Here is a 19401-nt window from a genome sequence, read left to right as displayed (position 1 = left end):
ACCATGACAATGACAATGCTTTATAAAGGACAACCATTATCAAGTTGGCTTCCATGTCAGGAAGCATGACAGAATGCAGGAAGACATGATCGGTGCTGAACAGGCAACTGAGAGCTCTACATCTAGATCTGCAGGAAGAGAGAGACACTGGCCCTGACTTGAGCATCTGAAACCTCAAAGCCTGGCCCCATGACACATTTCCCCCAGCAAAGTCACACTTAATCCAGCTAGGCCAAGCCTCCTAATAGTGCCTGCTGATCCTTGGTGACCATGCATCCAAATCTGTGTCTATGGGGGCCATTCGTATTAAAACATTTTTTAAGATTTATTTATTTCCTTTATATGAGTACATTGTTGTTCTCTTTAGACACACCAGAAGAGGGCATCAGATCCCATTACAGATGGTTGTGAGCCACCATGTGGGTGCTTGGAATTGAACTCAGGACCTCTGGAAGAGCAGTCAGTGCTCTTAACTGCTGAGCTACTTCTCCAGCTCAGATTCTTAGTTTTTATGTTACATCAATATGTGGAAATTTTCAAGCAGTTTGAGACGTATCCTTGGAAGATCAAGACTCTTCAAAAGTCTAAATTAAGCCTGGTGGTGATGGCACAGGCCTTTGATCCCCACCCTTGGGAGTCAGGCAGGCTGATCTCTGTGAGTTTGAGCACAGCCTGGTCTACAGAACTAGTTCCAGGGAAGTCAAGGCTACACAAAGAAACCCTGTCTTGAAAAATAAAACAAACGATCAAACAAAATAAAAAGCTTAAAATGGGTAATAAAAGGATCTTTAAATGAGATGCTGGGCAGCAGGGAGTTGGAGCCTGACCAACATGGGTAGGAAGATGGAGGGTTTGTGTAGTGAAGCTTTGTGGGTTCTAAGGTAGCTCCAGATTCTGCCCCCTGGAAAAGATGCTTAAGTAGGGATAACTTAGAGATATTTACTCTCACGTGCCAGGCAGATTTGCAGCCTGTTCAGTCTGAGTCCTGAGTCCGAGCAGTGATTCCCAACCTGTGGGTTGCGACCCCTTTGGAGGTTGAATAACCCTTTCACAGGGATCTCCTAAGACTATGTGTCAGATGTTTACATTATGATTCATAACAGTAGAACAATTATCGTCATGAAGTAGCAATACAAATAATTTTATGTTTGGGGGGGGTCACCGCAACATGAGGAAAGGTTAAGGAACACTGCTCTAGATGGAAACCAAAGACTTCCATATAATGGATCCTTTTCAGACTAGTAGGGGTTCCCAGAGTCTTCCTCGGCAGGAGCTTGTAAAAGACTCAGTCAGTGGGGAACGGTTAAACACCACCCCAGTAAGGAGGTTACGGATGGTGTGCCCACTCACTGAGGCTGCTTTGTTCTTGCAGCTCCAGCAATCATGATGAGGAGCAGCAGCTTGAAGGAACTCACCTCCACCTTCGATTCAGAAATGCACACTTTTATTTCAAGAGAACATGTGAGCTCCATCACCATTGAAACACCCAAGTAAGGACCCCAGGCCACAGCAATGTCATACGTCGCTCAGCAACACGAATTCAACTCGGATTAAAACACTCACTTTCTTAGTTCCTCCACAGACCATGAATGAAGTTGCTGTTTACAAAGTAAATTCATCTCTGCTTCAGCCCTGTATCACATACTTTTTCCATACCATTGCTCTGTGCCAGTAATAACTCAACATTGGGCACCCACCTCTTTCATGTCAGGTACTCCATAATGAAAGTTAGAGCTAATTTCTAGCTATTCCCAAATAATCAGTTTTGCTATTAATCCACCACTACTAATAACAAATTGATAGAGAAATTGCTTAAGTTTTTAAACCCACAAGACGGGACAGAGAATTCACCCTCCTCTGCTCTCTTTTCTCCATCAGATTTAGGTCAATACCTGAAGATGTTCCTGAGGCTAAGCTGCTAGGGTGCCCCGGCCCAAAACCCTGAACTTCTAGCACCACATAAAACCGGACATATTGGCATTTGCTTGTAATCCTAGCATTTGGGAAGACGGGGAATTCAAGGACAATTATTCTTGTCTACACAGTGTATTTGAGATCAGCCTATGTGATACCTTGTCTCAAGAGCAAAGAATTTCCTAACCAGAAAGTGTGGGGATTCAGGACTCACCACTCAAACCATACGAACACTGATCTCAGTCAAGCAAGATTAGTTTGTTGAATATGCATCTTAATACCGAATGTTTATGACCAAAAAAAAAAAAGACTCGGAAGCATAATTGTTCTCAGGGTAGACTTTTCATAGGAAAAACCAGGTTCAAAAGTTTAAAGGACAAGGAGGGGGGCAGTTGGCTTAATAGGCAAAGCATTACCAGCTAACTTCTAAGCAGTGGTCCTGAGTAAGTTAAGGGTGTTGTGGATGGGTGGTGAATATGGGAATTTCAGAACATTGAGAAAACAGATCATGAGTTTTATAATCATGACTTTTGGCTTGCTAATAGCATTCCTCAGTGTCAGCTACAAAAACTACAGTGAGCTCATACCTAGGTGCAGGAAGGGCTGTCCAGTGGTCAGCTCTGACTCAAGAATAGTTTAGACATAACAGTTCTTATTGACGTTTGGTTTGGTGGGTCCTATATAAAGCTTTGTGGAATTTCTTAAGATTAGCACACCTCATACGGAACATTTAAAACATACAGAACAAAACAGGTTATGTGGCCAGCATGACCCTGCTCTGAATCGAGTTATTTTTCTGTGTCAGTGACTGGCAGGCATGTTGCAGCCACAATATGAAACAACTGGCAGGCAGGGAACAAAATGGCCACAGCTGTGTCGGGGCAAGTGGAGTGGGGAGGGGTCAGACCATAACAAAAGCAAGATGGAGAAAGATTTGTTTGGTTGCTTTTAAAAAGCAGGTGCCTTAGTCAGGGTTTGTATTCCTACACAAAACATGACCCAGAATCGAGTTGGAGAGGAAAAGGTTTATTCAGCTTACACTTCCACATTGCTGTTCATCATCAAAGGAAGTCAGGACTGGGAATCAAGCAGGTCAGGAAGCAGGAGCTGATGTGGAGGCCATGGAGGGATGTCACTTACTGGCTTGCTTTCCATGGCTTGCTCAGCTTGCTTTCTTACAGAACCCAGGCCTACCAGCCCAGGGATGGCACCACCCACAATGGGCTGGGCCCCCCACCTTGATCATTAGTTGAGAAAATGCCTTACAGCTAGATCTCATGGAGGCATTTCCTCAAGGGAGGCTCCTTTCTCTGTGATAACTACAGCTGGTGTCAAGTTGACACAAAACTAGCCAGTACAGTAGGTCAATCTAAAAGGTTTATCATTCCTAATTTTAACAAAATTAACTCTGTAATGAATATGTAGGCAACATTGTTGTGGTAAAATTAACCTTTTATCCCTTGCTAGTGTCGGCATCATTAGGGATGCATGGCACTACAGGGTATCTTTATCTCAGTGGCTCCACACTGCCCCCAAATACTCTCAGACCCAGATGGTTCACAAGCCCTTCTAGTGTGGCCCTTTGCCACGATGGTCTCTAGAGTCAGTTCCGGCATCAGAGGGCCATATGGAACTAATCATAATTTATCTCTGGTTAGTATCTCTCCCAGCACTCTCTACTAGCCGAGAACTCTTGTTCCAGCTACCCAGTAAAATCAGGGCTCTAGAAGTCCCGCATGGGCTGGCCTATCACGGCTCCCTGCCACAGACTCTGCTCACACTCCCAACAACCACCCCCTGGTAGTTAAGGTATGAACTCCCAACTACTCAGTTAAATCATGACTCAATAATCAATTATTTATCAATTAGATTTATAGGTTAAATTCTCAATCCACAATCCATCCACACAATAAGCTTACAACCAGTTGACTAAGATATAATCTGTCCACCTAGATAAGACAAATTGACCTATAAAAATTCTTGAAAATATTCATATCTGCCTATTGACAATTAAGACCACTTGGATCTAGATCCTTCTTCTCCAGCACCATCTTGATTCTTCCTCCTTCCTCCTCTCCCACCTTACAAAAACTTTGTCCCCACCCCACTCTCTACTGTCCAATCATGTATCCCCTTGACATCAACCTACGCAACATTTCAGCTTATTGAGAATAGTCATCTAGGAAGGTCTTTAATGACTGAGAAGTGAGATCACCTAAGGGTAAATATCGTGTTATCAATGGAACATAAACAATTATGATGACATTATATGACCAATGTGGTGGATTTATAAATGAATGCATGATATTAAGTATGTAAGAACTTCACTTCTATAACCTCTATATAAAACAACATGAAAGTCTCTCAAAAATAAAATATACAGGTGATCCGATAATCTGATTTCTGAATAGTTGGCTAAAATGAATGAAATTGGCATCTCAAAATAATTTCTTTGGTTGTAGCTTCTGTCACAGTGGACAAGTTGTAGACCTGAGATTAAAGATAAACGGGCAAAAGAATATGACACACATTTTTATACGTCCACACTGGGATAGATTCATACTCTTTGCTGTTTTTCGTTTTGTTTTGTTTCATTTTGTTTTATTTTGAGACAGGGTCATTCTTTGTAGTTTTGACTCTCCTGAAACTCAGTATGAAGGACCAGAGTACTTTCGAACTCATAGAGATCTGCTTGCCTTTGCCTCTCAAGTGCTGATATTAAAGGTGTGTGTCACCACACCCAGAGAGACTCATATCTTATCAAGAAGGCAATTCTACCCTGGGGGGGAGATGGACGTAGCTCAAGGATGTGTAAATGCTCACATACACATAAAATCTAAAGTGAACTCACAGAAATGAAGGTGATGGCTAGCCAGTGTTAGCCAAGTATGTAACAATGACAAGGAAACAACCCCCAAGCATAAATCTCACTACATATTACTCAGTGTTGTAATACATCTTCTGCTTTGTGATTTGGGGATGGGACCCAGGGTGTAGCATAGGGCCAGACGCATGCTCTACTACTCAGCATATTCCTGGCCCCATTTTAAGTTTTATTTATTTATATTATTATTATCTTTAATCTTTCCTCACAGTCCAGTCGCCATCCCCCTCTCGTCCTGCCCTCCAGCAGTTCTCCATCCCATTCCTCTTCCCCTGTCTCCAAGAGGCTGTCCCCAAATCCCCACATTTTCCTCCACCCTGCCAGGCCTCACCACTCCCTGGGGCCCCAAGTCTCTCAAGGGCTAGGTGCATTTTCTCTCGCTGAGGCTAGACCAGGCATTCCTCTGCTGTATATGTGTTGGGGGCCCCGCCCCTTTTTAAAAAAGTGCTCCCTCTTCCTTTGATTGTGTGTGTGTGTGTGTGTGTGTGTGTTTGTGTGTGTGTGTGTCTGTCTGTCTGTCTCTATCTCTCTCTCTCTTTTTCATATTCCAACTTCAAGACTGCAATTTCCCTACCCACCGCTCCTCCCAGTCCCTCCCACCCCTGCTTTATCCATTTAACTAAACACTTTTTATTTGAGAAGCATCTCACTAAATTCCCCTGCCTGGTTTTGTAGTCCTATTGTCTCAGCCACCCAAGTAGCTGGGGATTACAGGCCTGTGTCATCAGGCCTAGTGTGGTGATCAGCTTTATTCTTGGGAACATAGGTGACATGGGTCTGAATTAATAAGGTGGGGCTGATTTCACATGTCTCAGATACCAACCATGCCTTCTTCAGAGAAATGCAAAGCCGTGAGAACTTTCTTGCCTTCTCTTCTACCACTGTCTGAAATGGATGCTATAGTCAGTGGGGAAGGACTGAGGATTAGACGAAGGAAAGGGGCCATGGTGGTTCAGGTATTCATGTTTGGCCCCCTATTTCCAACAACCAAACAAGAGCGCAATAGATTGTGGGTATTTTACTCTTTAAAGATGGTTGAGAGCTGTAGGAAGCCTATTCCACCAGTGCCCTGCTAGCTCAGTCGGTAGAACTTCAGACTTCGTCCTGGTTCCTTGTTCATCCTGGAAGTAGCCGGGTGGGGGAGGTAGTGAGAGTGTCAAACTCTTGCACCCCTTTTCTGTTACTGCTTCCACTCTCTTCACCCGTGAAGGTGTTCAGCCTCCACCACATTCAACCTCCTCCCTGCAGCTCCTGCTTCTGCTTGGCTGGAAATGGTAGGGGGCGGGGGGAGAGGACGAGCATGCCCAGTCCGATCGCTACGTCAAGGTCCTGAGGCCCTTTTCTGTTATACCTGCCGTGTTCACTATTCCTGTTGGGTTCTGTCTCTGCTGCGTCCGGTCATGGCTGTGCTCTTCCCATGATCCTGGCCACTAGAGAGGTGCTGTGTGTGTGTGCCACTAGAGAGGTGCTGGGAGGGTGTGTGTGTGTGCACGAGTGTGCGTGTGAGTGTGTGTGTGTGTGTGTGTGTGTGTGTGTGTGTGTGTACGCGCGTGCCTCTCCTGGTTCTGTGATCCTGGCTCTGTTCCAATTCTCGGTTCTGGCTGCCGAATTCAGCTTTGATTGTGTTCCCAACTGTGCAAACTCCCACTGGGGTGGGTCTCTCTACCTCACATTTCTCTGGACCTATTTTGCTGTATTCCACCAGTTCATATCTGGGAGGGAATGAGAGTTGGGTGTTTCGAGCAAGAGCATCCTCTACCTAAGCCTTTAAGTGGAAACTTTATAATTTATTAGTTATTGCCTTTCAACCATAAAACACAGGACAAAGGTCTTCAAAGTCCCTGGCAGAGATGGAAATGTTTTGTACTTTAAAATGTTATACATTTGGGTTGTCAAGTTGTGTCTCACTGGAAATACATCAGTGTGCCCCCAGTTCCTTTACTGTTAGAAGGAACTACGTGACTGGCTCTGGCCAATGAACTATGGCTCTAACCTTAGCGTTGTCCCCCTGGGTTCCTGAACCTTCTCTTTACTCTCTCCGCTCAGGAACCTGCCATTAAATGACACAGCAGAGGATTCGGACTTGCTGGACAGCAGCGGCCTGTTTCACTGGTGTAGATCAATGCCCTTGGACAAGGTGGTTCTGGTGGGTCAGCATTCCTCACTGTCCCAGTGACAGAAGTTGGTGGAGGGTGAAGAATTGCCAGCTCTTTTGTAAACCCTGACTTTGGAAGGAAAGCTATATCAGCCATAAGCACCCAAACAAGTCTTTATACCTCCCTTACTTAGAATGCTAGTTATAGAATGCATGGAGCTCAGAGCGAGCACTGAGTCATGTGCTGTCGTTTTTATTATTGCTTAGGGCTTGGAATCCCTCCCCCCGAGAAATGAAATGCCCAGATGTTAAAAACTTGACTTTGAACTGGCTTTTCCTGTAGAAAGGTCAAGGCCTCATTTTCCGTTAATTTGAACAAAGGCATTTCGGTCAAGTCATCTCTCTTAACGGGGAGATAGATTTTGCCACAGTCAGTTGGAGAAAGTGGCCTCCCTGGCTGTGCCTGCAGACCCAGTCTGCCACGGATTTTATTTCTAGCTGGCCAGTTCTCTTCAGCAGAGCAACTGCTAGACTTCAGGCATGTTGTGTGAGATTTCTTTAGAGACTTAATTACTCAAATTAAAACCGATCAGATTAAACAGACAGTTGTTTAATAATTTAGCTAGTAAAATCTTCCCAGCACATAGTGACTTTCTCAAATAAGTAGGCCTATCAAGTGTTTCTTTTTCTTATTATGTCTCTGTGGGTATATGACACATATGTAGTACACAGTCATACATGTAGACAACATACCCATACATATAAAATAATAAGATAATTTTATAAAAATAGTAAAATAAAACTGAAATATTCTAATTTTTATGTATATATGCTGAAGAGCTCACCCACGAAATGTAAATACATTTTACTTAGTCTCTACCAACATTCAAGTGTCCTCTTTAAAATCTCTGAGATTTGAGCAGGGGAGAGGAGTGTACACCTTTAACCCCAGCACTTAGGAGATGAAGACAGCTGGACCTCTGAGCTGGAGGCCAGCTCGATCTGTATAATGAGTTCTAGGCCAGCCAAATCCACCTGTGAGATGCTATTTCAAAACGTACATACACACACGCACGCATTAGAGCGATGGCTCAGCAGCTAAGAACACTGGTTGTTCAAGAAGACCCAAGTCAGGTTCCCCAGTACCTATCTAATGTCTCACAATTGTCCATGACTCCAGTTCCAGGAGATCCAATACCTTCTTCTGGCCCGTGGGAATGATGCACACATGTAGCACAGTCATACATGTAGGCAGTATACACATACACATAACATAATAAAATGCCCCTATAGAATAGTTTAAATAAGCAAAAAAATACCCAGTCTAGGAGCTTGATGGAAGTTGAGCTTGATGAACACCTATTGAACCATGCTCCACTTCCAACTTTGCACATATAAAGATGTTGAAGGCAATAAAAGTTAAAACAGTCAGTTCACTGACACAGCTGAGACAGGCGGAATACAAGCCCAAACCTCCTGCTACACTGTCACCAAGCACTCTGTCGCTTCCCACTGCCACAAGAGACGCCTGGTCTCTAAAAGAAATCACTCTGTGTCTTCAGTGACTTTGTAGTTTTTATGTGTCTCTGTGAACCTGGGGAAATTCTAATCTAAATGTGTCTCTTACATGCCATTTTGTTTTCAATTCAGAGAGCTTGCCTGTTGATAATAGTATCAAATACATAAGATATTTAGAGCCAAATGAAGTTTTAAAATATGATTTATTTAAATGTGCACACACGTGTGTGCATGCACGCTTCTCTGACTCTGTATGTCTCTCTGTGTGTTTGTGTGTACATGCACTTACCACGTGTGTGTGTGTGTGTGGGTACCCATGGAGGCCAAATTGGATATCAGATCCCCTGGATCTGAGTTCCAAGCAGTTGTGAACTACCCAAGGTGGGTGTTGGGAACTGAACATCAGAACATGGAGTGGTTTTAACTTCATGATGTATCTCATTGACTTGGTAAAGAATTTATCAAGTTAGTTCAGTATATTAGATGTAATCATATGAACTTACCAAGAGTCAACCATCTTGATACATGAAAAGGAAATTTCACTATGAGAACCCATTGACTACTACAACATAATGTACAATTTAATGTAACTTTCCGGGTTCTCTAGAAGAGATAAGTTTAGCAATGGTACTTGAAGTCTCTGTTTTTCCTTTAATTTAATCATATACTATATTATATGATATATATACATATATGTGTATGTATATTTGTATGATATATATATATAATGTTGATATATGCTGCACTAGTTATATATAAGTACCATTTTTATAAGCAGTTGAAAGATTCTGTTAGTCTATAAAAGTTCTGATCTCGATGCATCTAGAGTGTTAGGATGGGAAAGAGGTGGGGCTCATCAAGGAACTCTTACCTTGATTGTAAAATTGACCTGACTCTGGCTTTCGTATCCTTAGAAACGAACTGAAAAGACAAAACACGGGTTTCAGAACCACATAGTAGCATGTGTGTTTGGAGATGCTCACTGTGCCCTGGTGGGGCTTCAGAATTTTGTGATGCCCCTGAGAGGCAGCAACTATACCCGGCAGGAGCTAAAGGACATTGTTTTTATTGGGCCTCTTGAATACTTCCAGAGAGAATGGAGATTTCTCCGGAACTTTCCCAAGATATACATTATGCCTGTAAGTATCACATGAGGATTGGAGCACTAGTATTGGCAATAATACTGTATTTATTTATAGTTTACAGTTACGTGGTACTTACTATGCAACACAGCAGCCGAACAGCTCACCTATATTCACGTATTTACAGTCAAGTGGGGTAGAATAACAGATGCTGAATGTTAGCTGTGAGAGCAGCAGGTTTCCAAGCAGGTAGCTTGTCCAATATTACAGTGCACATGAACAGAAAGAGTAGAATTTATCCAGACATTACAGCCCCCGAGTTTGTGTTCAGGCGACCGTGTTTTATGGTCTGTGTACAAATGAGATTTTTTTTTTCCTCCATGTTTTTGTGAGTCTGCTTTTCCCTTAATGGTTAAACCTGAGGTAGTGCTGGCTGGGCCTTTGGGCTCCAACCTTCCCATCTTTTCTGGACACATCTTACATGGAACACAGCCACACATGGGCCCTCACAGGAAGGATATTGAGAGGTGGGACCTAAAGGAAGTGTGATTGGGTGTGAAGACTCTGCTCCCATGGATATGGGGATGCTGTTCCCTGAGAACGGGGCTAGCTGCTCAGGGAGTCTGTCCTGTGTGTGCCCCACCACACTAAGATGCAGCAGGAAGGCCCTTGTAAGATTGGTCCTTCGATGTTGGATTTCCTAGACTCCAGAAATATGAGAAATGAATTGCTTTTCTTTGTCTGTGGCATTCTGTTACAGAAGCAGAGGAATGGGCCAAGACAGAGCACAGAGTGAGTGTGTAGTATTTTGCTGATGTTTTATTTGTATTTCACGTTCAGAGGTTTGTATCCAAAGCTATGCCACCATTTCCCTGGATGAAAAAATCCATAATATACACTGGGAAATGCATTTTAGCTTTTAATGAAACAATATTGGTAGTGTGTAAGAAATACTGGTTCTCTAAAAAGCAAATTGGATTTTGTTTTTTTGTTTTTTTGTTTTTTTTTTGTTGTTGTTGTTTTGTTTTTTGTTTTTTGTTTTAAAAGCCACCATAAAGTTCCCTGTTTCTCCCAGCTTTATTCTGCACCACGGGAGAGAAGGTACCCAGAAGTCTCTCCCGCTTTAGCTAGTGTTGGGGATGATCAGTGTTGGACATTGTCACGGGGTATTGCTGTGACAGACCTGACCATGCTTGGGTGAGGGCTGTTGAAGGACCTTCAAATTTTGGGTCAGAGAAGCCATTGAGTGTTCAGAACTTAATGAACATTGTTGGAATTTTGAAGATGGTGTTGAGAACAGTATAGCCAATGGCGGCTTCTCTGTGCAGCTCTGACTGTCCTGGAACTCTCTCCGTAGACCAGGATAGCCTTAGACTCAGATATCCACCTGCCTCAGCCTCCTAGTGAACCCCTGCATCTCCATCAAAATGGATTTTGCTCCCCATCATCTCATCCAAATCTGTCCTCTGTGAGGGTCTGTGACGTCACTTCACAGTAAGAAAGCCACTATTGATTAGCACAGTGTGTCAGAGAACTGATACCTACATTTTAGTGAAGCCAGCGGAGACTGTAGCTAAAAACTGCAACACCCAGAAAGGCCCAGCGCCATGAACCACAACGGCCTTTTGACGATCCCTTCACAGCATGAAATTCTCTCCGTAGGGTTCTGCACTCTATACTGGAGATCTGCTTGCAGTCAACATAGAGCAATGCTCTATGTGTGTTATCTTAGCCACCCCTTACAAGGCACCGAGAAGCCAGCTTCTGGTGGACACTGAGACTATCATGGCCACCCTCAACATCCGGTCCCTGCGGATGAGCTTTCCTGCTTCAAAGCCAGGTCAGAACAACTCCAGAGAGGAAGTGCCTAGGTGGGGGGGCGGGGGGCGGGTAAGGAACGATAACTAAGCTTCCACAAATGAGGAGGAGGAGGAATGGGAATAAATGTCTCAGATTTTCTGACCCTGGCAATACTATGGTGGTAACAACCCAGTTATTTCCTCCGGAATTCTTAGTAAAATGAAAGCCTGTATCCATCCTCAAGGGGGATTCACATGCACTGGTTTCTTATTTTAATAGAAATGTAAGAGGCATTGTTTTTCCTATTACTGGAAAATAATTCTGTTCATCATTGGATAAAAATTTGCTAATGGAATGCATAGCCTCTACCATAGTATGACAATAAGAGATATTAACCAATAATCATTGTTTCATATGGGTGTTATTCAATTATTGTTTTAAAACCTTAACTTCCTTTATAGGTTAGGAAGATTAAAAAAAAAAAAGGATTCTAATTTGTTTGTTGTTGTTGTTTTTTGAGACACTGTCTCACTATGGATCAGGCTGGCTGGATCAGGCTGGCCTTGAATTCACAGAGATCTGCCTGCCTCTGCCTCCTGAGTGCTGAAGTTAAAGGTGCACCCACCATGCTTGGCCAAATTTTTGTTTGTTTTTTATAGCTAGTGATTTTTCATCTTTTATTAATTCAACAAAAAGATGCTGATTTCCTGTGGTGTATTAGGTTTTCTATAGGGAGCTAGAGGTTGGCCCATAATGCACCAATTGCATGCTCGACAGGCTTCTCTGTATTTCCTTATGTCCGGTGACAGTTTTCTTTTGCTGTAAAAGTTTAGTTGGTAAGGGCACACAGCTTTCAGTGCATAGGCAGCCCCACAAGATAAAGGTCAGTAGTACTGAGACTGAGGAAGTTTGTCCCTCATGTCTGGAGTAGGGACATGAAAGTGGGGGCTTTTCTATGCTATGAATAATGATGTGGAGACCTTTATAATTCATTAAAAGTTCAGGTCCCATAGCTGGGCAGATACTCAGCTATTCTACCTGACAATGCTGGCCTGGCCTACTTCCCAGCCATGTTCCCATTACCTGCCACTTTAGTCTTGCCCTGGCCCCTTCTTCTTTATTCGTCTCCTGATGGTGACCCCCCCATCCCTAACTGAGCCCCTCTCTCTCTTCCTTCCTGGGCCTGGAAGTCCCACCTCTTCCCCATCTGCCCAGCTATAGGCTGTTCAGCACTTTATTTGACCAATCAGGAGGTGATGGAGAACAATGTTTCACAAAATACTGAGTCAGGAAATGCTTGATAATAATGATAATACCAAAGTCCAACTGCAGCCAGATCTCTGGGTATAAAAATCAGCATTTGAATACACAGTGAACAAAAACCACCCTCCAAACGTCTGGTGAGCCTTTGATAGATCCAGGAGATCTTCCACGCTGTGATGTTTTTTTGCTAAACTCACACAGGAAACCAACACTAACTGCCCCATCGACATTCACCTCAGGATATTGGGTTAGGTGGACAGAAGTGAGGCCTCTCTAAAGGATCACTAAGAGCACCAGGCCTCCTGGACAGGCCCATGGGAAGCTTGAAGGGTTTCCAGTAAGGCTCTGATTACTATCTGCCACGGTACAGGGGAAAAGGTTGGCAAACCTAGGCAATGAGCTGAATTGTCTAAGCATATGTGATAATTATGTTTCTTATACTGCAGGACTCTGATAGTTACCTGTTCCATTAAAGACCATTCGTTACAGAATGCCCAGGCTTTCCAGGTAGAGACAGGCTCTCAGAAGCACAAGCAATGTTCTCCAGAGGATCTTGATTGGCAGATAGCACTAGGAACAAAAGCCTGTTGTGGGGTCTCCAGAGCGCTCATGAAACAGCAGCAGCAACTCATTATATTCTGTCCCTAAAAATTCTGTAAGAATATTAATGTGACATGAGACTCCAAATGGTTGAGTTATTACTCAAAAACTAACACCTTACTGCTTCAAGACTCTCTCTCTCTCTCTCTCTCTCTCTCTCTCTCTCTCTCTCTCACACACACACACACACACACACACACACACACACGTACACACACACACCACTCATAAAAAGAGGAGACTAAACACAGTCATGCAATCAATCATCTCTTCTGCATCCATTGATTCAACCCAACCAGAGACAGAAGATATTCAAGGGAAAATGCATATAGACATCTAGACATTTACAGACCTTACCTTGCTGTTCTTTAAGCCTTGGTATTATAGCTATCTATAGCTGTGTTAGGTATTATAGGCCATCTGAAGCATCATGAGGTCCTTGGGAGAATATGTATTTTTTTTTCTTAATACGGAATTGAATTTGGGATTTGGACCAGCAAGTAACTTTGCTGAGATAAAGCATTGAGTCATGTGGAGTTATTGTACGTCTGACTAAATTTTATGAACTTTTTACTTGTGCTTGTCTCTTTTTTTGTTTGTAGAAGTAAAAACATCATCTAGTTTTTCTAGTTATAAAGAGAAGAAAAGATACCAGCATATCCCTGTTCTCACTGAACTGAGTAAGTTGTGTTTCAAGCAGAATATTAAAGAGAGAGACTTTTATGGTGCATAGCTGATGTTTCAAGTTCTTTCTAGATCCACAGTCAGGAGATTATAGAACCAGAATGAACCCCAGAAACCTTTCAGGGGCTATTTGGATGCCTCATTGGGCTTCTACCCAGCTGAAGATGTCATCCATGGAAGCCTGTTCTAAGTATCCAAACTAGTGTCTGTCAGTCAACTTGCAACCACCTTGAAGCTTAGATGTCTACAAGTCTAATGCATATCTTCCATTTTAACCATCTCTAACTTCTAAGATGCAATACATTAAGTGCATAATTAGAAAAAAATGGTAAAATAAGGTAATGGCAGGTGAGGTGTGTCCAACCACTCAGCAGGGACCACAGTCTTTGGCCTTCTGGAAATAGACAGCCACCATCACATTAGCTAATGTGCTGACTGCTTAGTCTTTGCTCTTCTTTGCCGGAAAGGGTGAGGTTGAAATGGGAGCTTCGGGTCTGGCTTTGGTATAGCATGTGCAACCTAAGGAAGAATGTTGAGGCCACTGGTGTAAATGACCCAGCAAAATTAAGACAAAGTCTTATGGTGTGTGTATGTATGTATAGGTTAGAAGACACATGAAGCAGTTGGAATTCTCCTTTTACCATATAGGTCCTGGGGATCAAACTCAGGTCATCAAGTTTGGCAGCAAGTGACTTTTAGCTTCTAAGACTTCTCTTCACACCCTGCTTTGCTTTTTGTGACAGGATCTCTCACTGGCCTGGAACTCACCAATGAGCTAATGTTCCTGAACAGAGAGGTCCAGGGGCCCACCTGCCTCTTTTTTTTTTTTTTTCTTCAGAAATAGGACTTTAAAGATTAAACTACCATGCCAGGCTTTCTGTTGTTTTCATTTATATTATTATTTTAATTTATGTGTATGGGTGTTTTGTCTACATGCCTGTGTATCATCAGGCAAATGCCTGGGCTCCCAGAGGCCAAAAGAGAGTACGGAATTTCCTGAAACTGGAGTTCCAGACAGTTGTGAGCCACCATGTGGATGCTGGGAAATAAACCCAGGACCTCTGAAAGAGGAACCAGTGCTTTTCACTGCTAAACCATCCTTTCAGCCCTGTGGCTTTTTAAACATAAACTCTTGGCTCAAACATCTCTTCCTGCTTGTATAACAAGCAATTTTCTGATTGACTTCTATGGGGTGAAAGGAAAGAAAGTCCATGGGACAATCTCCCCCTCAGAGCCTTGGTCTGCCACAGAGGACTGAGCTTAGGAATGCAGGCAGCAATCTCTTATTTGCCACGTGCACTGGCTTTGCCTTTCAATCTTGTCGTGCAGAGAATCCCTCCAACATCCACTTTATTGAGCAGATGGGTGGAATGGATGGAGCACTCAAAGGAGCAAGCTTGCATCTCAGCACTTCCTTCTCCACGGGTACTGTCTTTTCAGGCAACTTCTTGGATTCTCTCCTGGCCACGGTAGGTGCAGATGACCTAGAGTTACCCCAGGAGCAAGCCCCTTATGGAGAGGCCACAGCTCACCATTCTAACCCCTTTAAAATTTTTCCCAAAAGGTGACTCTACAGACATTATTTCAGATTTCCACACTTTCACATTTCTAAGGTTACAGTCCTGGTGCAGGGATCCCAGATGCCGAGGGTATGGGGACTGTCTGAGTTAGGGTGTCCATTGCTACGAAGAGACACCGTGACCAAGGCAACTCTTAGAAAGAACAACATTTACTTAGGGCTGACTTACAGGTTCTGAGATTCAGTCCAGTATCGTCATGGTGAAAAGCGTGGCAGCACCCAGGGAGACCTGGTGCTGGAGAAGGAGCTGAGAGTTCTACACCTTGTCCTGGAGGCAGCAGAAAGCGTGTCCTCCACAGTGGGCAGAGCTTGAGTACTAGGAGCCCTCAAAGCCCATACTCACAAGGATGCACTTCTTTCAACAAGGCCATACCTTTTCTAACAAGGCCACACCTCCTAATAGTGGTACTTCCCATTGGCTGAGCATATTCAAACTCCCACAGGGACCAAACTTGGATCATCACATTCACCCAGACCAGGCTTCTTGGTGCCAGAGCTCTGTAGATCACACAGAGCCCAGTCATTCATGTAGAAATCACCATAAAGGGACCCAGCCTTTCAAGGGAAAAGGCTTGGCCTTGGGTAGGTACTAGGAGCCTCCCAGCCTGGAGAGGGTAAATATGGTGTAGTTTTTAAAGACTGGGGGTCTCTGGACATTCTAGCTCTCTACCTATATTGAAATGCTGATGATGACTTCTTAAAAAAAGTCTTTAAAACTTTTTTGCTCTATCTGAGGGTAAAAAGCTGCTGGTTTAGGTAATTGACATCTGTAGCCTAATAGCAGGGGATTAAATAATATGGCCTTTGTTCTGTCTGTAGCTCTGACTTTAAGACTGCTAGTTGGAAGTTTCAGGAAGAAAAAGAGACACTTTAAAAAGTGATGATAGTGTTTATTTGTAAAAAGATTCCTATGAAATCTCTTGAAGAAAAAGGGAAAAAGCAGAGATATCCTAAGTGGGGTAGGGAAAATTTTCTTGCACTCTTCTCTTGGGAGCAATAAACTTCTTTTAAACCAAGAGAAGAGAATAACACTCACAGAAGGAAAAATCTTTTACATAAGCAAATATGGATAAACTAACATAAGTTCATATACAAATTCACAAATATGCATTTATATGTTTCCATTCAAACCAGATGGGACCAGCTTGCATAATTCTCATAATTGCATATTTACACACACATGCACACATTCTCACAATTTCATATTTACACACATCTATACTTACATATGCATTTGGAACAAAAGACCAAGCACCAGTGCAGAAAAAACTCACTCATTCTGGGTGAAAGCTGAGCTCCAATCTTCATTGCACAGAGAAAAAAAGGCTTCTACCCTTTTAACGCTAAATGAATTAAACCCGGGTGTAGAAGAAGAAAGCTTTGTTCCCTTTAGCAGGACTAAGCCTGCCTTGTTATTAAGAAAGGACCTGTTCTGTCCCATGGTAAGGAGAAGCCTGCCTGCTCCTTCTGTCCTCTGCATCATCTTCTCTTTTCCTCTTTTCCCTGCATTCTGCACATGGCTCTCTTAGCTTTTTATGTTACCTATGGTCTCTTAAGTCATTCCACTCTGCTTTCTCCTAGTCTTGCTCTCTCCTCCTGCTGTGATGTCACAATAATGCTCTTATTCTCCATGTTTTTTCTCCCAATGTTGTGCCTACACTTTCTAAGTTCTTCTTGGGTTCAGTTCTGTCTAAAAAAAAGAAAAAAAAAATTCACCTCAGCCCAGTTCCTCTGACTCTTCTCTTTGTCCTCAGCACTTATACATCTTTGATAATACACAATCACATGTTAAAAAGTTCATCACAAGTTCACACATAAAATCAAATGGTAAATTGAAATAGTTTATAACAGTGAATGCATATCCATTAGGAGTAATTATCTGGCTAAACATTCATCACCTGTCACAGCTCCACAGGTCCATTGAAAGGTAAAGACCACAACTAAGTTATTAGTGAAGTGTTATACAGATAAATCCAGTCAAAATTTTATCTTCTGTCCTAGCACCTATAATAAATCATTAGTTCCCTTTTTATGGCCTTTGGTTAATTTTTTATAACCTCTTGGAATGTGCTCTGAATAGTAGAAAGTCTAGTTACTATCTACAAGCAATTGACTGGTGACACATGGGAGACTGGCAGAGCTCTCATTGCAGTTTTGACTGTCAGAAAAGGGCCTGATAGCAGTCCCACTATAAAAGAGCTTAATAATCACTGATATGATTTTAGGAATTCTTACAGGATTATCATTAAGAATTAAGAAGCAATCTATTTGTCTATACAGCATCACTACAAAATAGTACATATTCATAGATCTGCAGAGATCTGCTCAAAAGTGGTGGGCTAATACCTAGTGGTTGTTATATATGTTTAATAATAACAGGAAATGCATATTAATAGCAAGAATCTTTCCTAAAATGATTTACTCCTGGGTGTTGCCTGCCAGAGCTTCATCATAGATACAATCTAAAGCAAATTCATTTGAGGAAGACCAGCTGCTAGGTATCAGTTTGTCTTATGATGGCTCCTGATACTTAGGAATGTGAGATTTGCTCAGGTCTAAGCCAAATCTCACTCATTGTCCCTCTCTTGGGACATTTTAAGCACTTGGTGATGGCTCAGTAGGTATTTGGCAGTGAGCAGATGCCTGGCATTCATTATAGGATTCTCTTAAGTAGAGTTCACTCTGAAAGAGCAATTGAACACCTACACTGTGCTGGTCACTGTGCAAGGATATAGCAGTGACTAACTTAAACATGAGCAACTAGCGACAGAGAAAGAATGACTAGAAGGGCAAAGGCCACGGGGGATAGTAAATATGAAGTGTAAGTGAAGGATGTCAGTTATGACCAGGGAAGGGGATCTGGAAAGAGACATGCAATCATAATCTGGAGGAAGGTGGATACCACACAGAGCCTTGGAGAAGAATGTTTCAGGCGGGTGTAAGGTAAGAGTGTACCCAAGGCATCTGAGTAACTGTCTAGGACCCAGAGAGTCAGTGTGTAGCCATTTGGGGATGACATTAGGACCTCCTGAAAGGAGATGGCACAAGCCACAGCCTCAAACTGCTCCCTCTGGAACTTTTCAAGAGAAGGTTACAAAAAGACCAAATATCAAAATGCAGATCTTAAATGCACGAGGCTCTGGGGAAAGACTAAGAAAGACTCTGCTTTCTGAAGTTCCACACAGAGAAAACCTTGTTCCTGAACTGCGTGGTTGCCCCAAGGCAGTTTACACATACAGTACAGCGTGGCTGGACATTCAGACTCTCCATGCCCTGGGCAATATTTAGTACTGAGGGAATTACTTGGCTCTGCTCCCCTTAGCCACAGAGAACATCACCGCACTGAGCTCTCAGACCTTGGTACTAGAACACTAAAACCAGGAACAGGCTATCAAGTTCCTGAAGGGTAAGCAACATTAACCCCTGGCCAAGCCAGACATACTTGCATTGAAGAAAATCAAGTCAGGTTCTTTTTCTGAGCTAACTCCTGTTAACACTGTGTAACTGGATCTCACCAATGTGTCAACTAACTTTTTAACAATTAAACCAGAATAGGAGGCAGACAGTGACTGTTGATGAACTTGGCCTGCTGAAGAGAAACATTGTAGATGTGTTGTAGCTCTTTCCAGATACTCTTAGGCTGCATATTTGTCCTCATTAGTTATAAGTGTGGAACACCCAGAAAAGGGTCAGTCTGTCATCATCCACAAGAATGGGCTTCTGATTGAGAAGGATGTCCCATAATTAATGTCCCTCCACCTAACAGCACTGCACTGAACTAAGTGTTCATACATGCTTTTCATGGAATATATTGTTACCATGGCTAGCAGGATAGATGGAAAAGTGTTGGACTAGAAATTTTATGAAGGAGTATATAATATAAGTCACCTATATAAAAACTTCTTATATAGTATGGAACTAGTCACTGTCACCTCAGCTCAGTGATGTACCCAGTCACTCCCTGTGTAAACTTGGTCTTGCA

General features: G+C 42.8%; 1 protein-coding gene across 1 annotated transcript in view; it reads left to right on the top strand.

Moving 5' to 3' along the window:
• Positions 1–19401, top strand: part of KCNU1 (potassium calcium-activated channel subfamily U member 1) — a gene marked incomplete at both ends in the record, with an annotated part of 65010 nt that overhangs the window by 39790 nt on the left and 5819 nt on the right. Inside the window, 6 exons of the mRNA XM_080928953.1 lie at positions 1373–1490; positions 6845–6944; positions 9326–9550; positions 11156–11333; positions 13759–13836; positions 15170–15309. Of these exons, the coding sequence (XP_080785079.1) occupies positions 1373–1490; positions 6845–6944; positions 9326–9550; positions 11156–11333; positions 13759–13836; positions 15170–15309 (839 nt within the window). The remainder of the gene's footprint in view (positions 1–1372; positions 1491–6844; positions 6945–9325; positions 9551–11155; positions 11334–13758; positions 13837–15169; positions 15310–19401) is intronic.

The sequence above is a fragment of the Micromys minutus genome, assembly GCF_963924665.1.
Source record: "Micromys minutus genome assembly, chromosome: 14".
Classification (NCBI taxonomy): domain Eukaryota; kingdom Metazoa; phylum Chordata; class Mammalia; order Rodentia; family Muridae; genus Micromys; species Micromys minutus.
The sequence above is the reverse complement of the archived record's forward strand: the minus strand, read 5'-3'. Positions and strand labels throughout refer to the sequence as shown.